The sequence below is a fragment of the Austrofundulus limnaeus genome, unplaced genomic scaffold, assembly GCF_001266775.1.
Source record: "Austrofundulus limnaeus strain Quisiro unplaced genomic scaffold, Austrofundulus_limnaeus-1.0 Scaffold148, whole genome shotgun sequence".
Classification (NCBI taxonomy): domain Eukaryota; kingdom Metazoa; phylum Chordata; class Actinopteri; order Cyprinodontiformes; family Rivulidae; genus Austrofundulus; species Austrofundulus limnaeus.
The window spans coordinates 597,334-600,261 of NW_013952550.1; the positions used below are offsets into that span (position 1 = coordinate 597,334).

Here is a 2,928-nt window from a genome sequence, read left to right on the forward strand (position 1 = left end):
ACAATATTTATGAATGTAGGCATGTATGTATGTATATCTTTATATATGTATGGGTATGTGTATATATTTATATATGCCATCCATGTTTTTATCCATTTATTTTTCAGGTGAGCGGACAGATGTTGGGTGTGTGGTCCTGTGTTGTCTTGGTGTATATTTAATATGCTTCTAATCTCTATTTCAATATTTCTAATTTGAAGAAATAAATAAACTAATAATATTTAGTTTCGTTTTCTACTGAAGTGACAAAAAAAAACAGACCTATGCAGGGCCAAATATGGTTATTATGGTTTCTTTTAGCGAGCAGTGTTTCACTTTTTTGGGAATAACTGTTTTAATAAAAACAAACACGTATGCCTGTAAACAATTTGGATGTGACAAACCTCTTTAACTAATACTATCAAAATTTAAGCTCTTCCAATAGAGTTAAATACTGTGCTGTGTGTTTAGAACAGAAGCATTGCTCACCATGCATTAACATTTGGCCTTGGTTTTTTTTCCACCTCTCAATASTTTCACCTTCCTTTAACAAGTAAACAAGCTCAGACCCTTCCATTACCTTTTAGCACTAACGATGTYGCCAATTAAGGTCAAACATTTCTGTTAGGAAAGTCTCCAGGATAGAATTGGAACGTGTCTAAGAGATGATACTTTTCTGCTATCGGGGAGCTGCCAGAAAACCCTTCAGAGAAACTTCTCTTTTTTTTTTTTGGTGCGACTTTAACCCAGTAAAGCTGCTTTATATCTGCGTGGCTGAGTGTATGTGTGGCCAGTGCTATGACAGACGTCATCTGTTATTCACATCAGTCTGGAACATTAAGATTACATAAAAAAACATCAGAATAACTGAACTAGGAGTTCAGGCCTCTGAAGAAAAGGAAATGACTTGATCCGTTCAAGCAGCTAAAGGGATAGTTCAGGCAGTTTGAAGTCGGGTTCTCTGGAAAGGTTACAAGTTGTAAATAACTGAACATAGAATATCATAGCTGCATAGATTTCTTTATACTCTGTTTCGGGTCATATTTTTCAACCAGTTCAATTATCTGTATTCTCTATGTCGTTTTCTGAACTATGGTATTACATCAAATTATTTSCGACRGAACAGCCAAGTAATGTTTGGGCTWACCAACTTCAATTTCGTCATATTCATTCTCCTCTCTGTCTGGGTCAGACTCTGGCTCCATCATATACGGCTGGATGGGCAAGTCTTCTCGTTGACATCTTTTACTTAATGTAAATAAAAATTTTCTGTGCYGCTATATAGTCGGCTTTATCTCTGCTATCAAAACTAGAATAGACCGGTCTGGAAGCTAGATGGGTGAGGTGTGAAGCGTCTTGTTTGGATTYAAAGAGACAGCATCGAAAYGAGTTGCYCTCAGACACACCTCAGAAAAGAGGTGAAAGAGGGGCTTGTGGAGTTACAATAAGAAGTAATTCAGACCAAAGCATTGCAGTTCCACTTTATATAGAGCCCGACAATGATTTAAATGTGACACAGAAGGATTTTAAAGCATGATAAGTCTACTTTAACATTTGTAAAAGAGAAAGTGCTTTACACCTGTAAGACCTAGTGAAATTACTCAACTGTACGATTTTTTTTCCAAATTAGGGCAGATATGTTGAAACTAAGTTTGTGTAAAAAACAATGTACAACTTTGGTTTAGCAACGTCAGCAGTTAAAGACAGCAATGAGCGTTTAGGAGAATCTCTAAAAATGGCAACCAGTTTTTCTTGGACGTCAGGATATTCTCACTCACTGATCAAAGCAGCAACTATAATCAGCCAGCTACACATCAGCTTCAGCTATGTGCCCTWAATGACAGCAGCTAAATTGCAAACCTAAGGCTTTTGTGTGGTATAATCACAACTTTCATCAGAAATAATGAAAAACATTAACACCTTCATCTTTAAATGAAATGTGGGGTGCTTCATTTGAGTCTTTTAAATCTTAACAGATTAAGAAAAAAGTAAATAAAGAAATGGAAAATAAACTTAATGAATTTTTTTTGAGTCACATTAAAACAAAATGAATTTGGTTTYGATTCACACTTTCCCTCGTTAATCGATGCAGACTGAACTCCTCCTTTCYACGTCTACAGTTTTGTTTTATTTACAGCTGAACTGACCCTGGAGGTTGCTTATTTAACAAAACAAATTATGCTGTGACAAACATTTTATAGACTACCTTTCTTTGTAATAATCCAGTTTTCCAAAACTGTGTTGTAATTTACCTCTCCTGAGAAGTGCACCCACAGCAGTACGTGTTTGCAGCTCATTTTATACCGTCACGGCACAAGTTTTTACACGGTACGCAGCAGTTTTTCCTTTCCCACACACACACACACACACACACGAATGCGCACTTCAGAGACTATCTAAGGTTGAGTTTTTGTCTCAAGGATATTTTAACATGCAGGCTGGAGACGTCAGGCATTAAACTTTAACCTTGTGGAGAGTGGGCGACTTGCTCTACCTCCTGAGCCACTGACAGATTATAAAGCTGTCCGTGTTGTTTATAATGTCAGAGTGGAAGAACAGGCTGGAACAGTGCCCTTTCACCTCGTATTCCTGTTTAAAGCCGTAGCCCTCGGCGGTCTTCATCTGGTTGATGTGCTGGAGGAGGTCGGCCACTCGGACGGCAGGGTGGAGCTGACCCGTGTGGTAGGGGGAGCCTTTACGGCCTCCGCACTGATGCCTCGGGGAGCCCCCCAGCAAACTGCTGGCCTCGTTCACCGAACTCCGAGCATCACCTGGACCACACACAGGAACAGTTAGCGCACCTGTCACAATCTGGAACTCAAAGAATTTTCAAACAGGCAGGGTGGGATCAAAACAATGTACTTACTCTTGTGGTAACTGGATCTTAACTTGGAACAACTACAGACTTTTATTCTGAAGTAATTTTAAGTATCTTCAGATGTCCATACT

General features: G+C 38.8%; 1 protein-coding gene across 4 annotated transcripts in view; it reads right to left on the bottom strand.

The window, feature by feature from the left end:
• The window catches only part of ptprub (protein tyrosine phosphatase receptor type Ub), a 311,934-nt gene that overhangs the window by 51,453 nt on the left and 257,553 nt on the right, over positions 1-2,928 (bottom strand). For all 4 annotated transcript variants that reach the window (XM_014016596.1, XM_014016595.1, XM_014016594.1 and 1 more), the window contains one exon: positions 2,560-2,750. In XM_014016596.1, the coding sequence (XP_013872050.1) occupies positions 2,560-2,750 (191 nt within the window). The remainder of the gene's footprint in view (positions 1-2,559; positions 2,751-2,928) is intronic.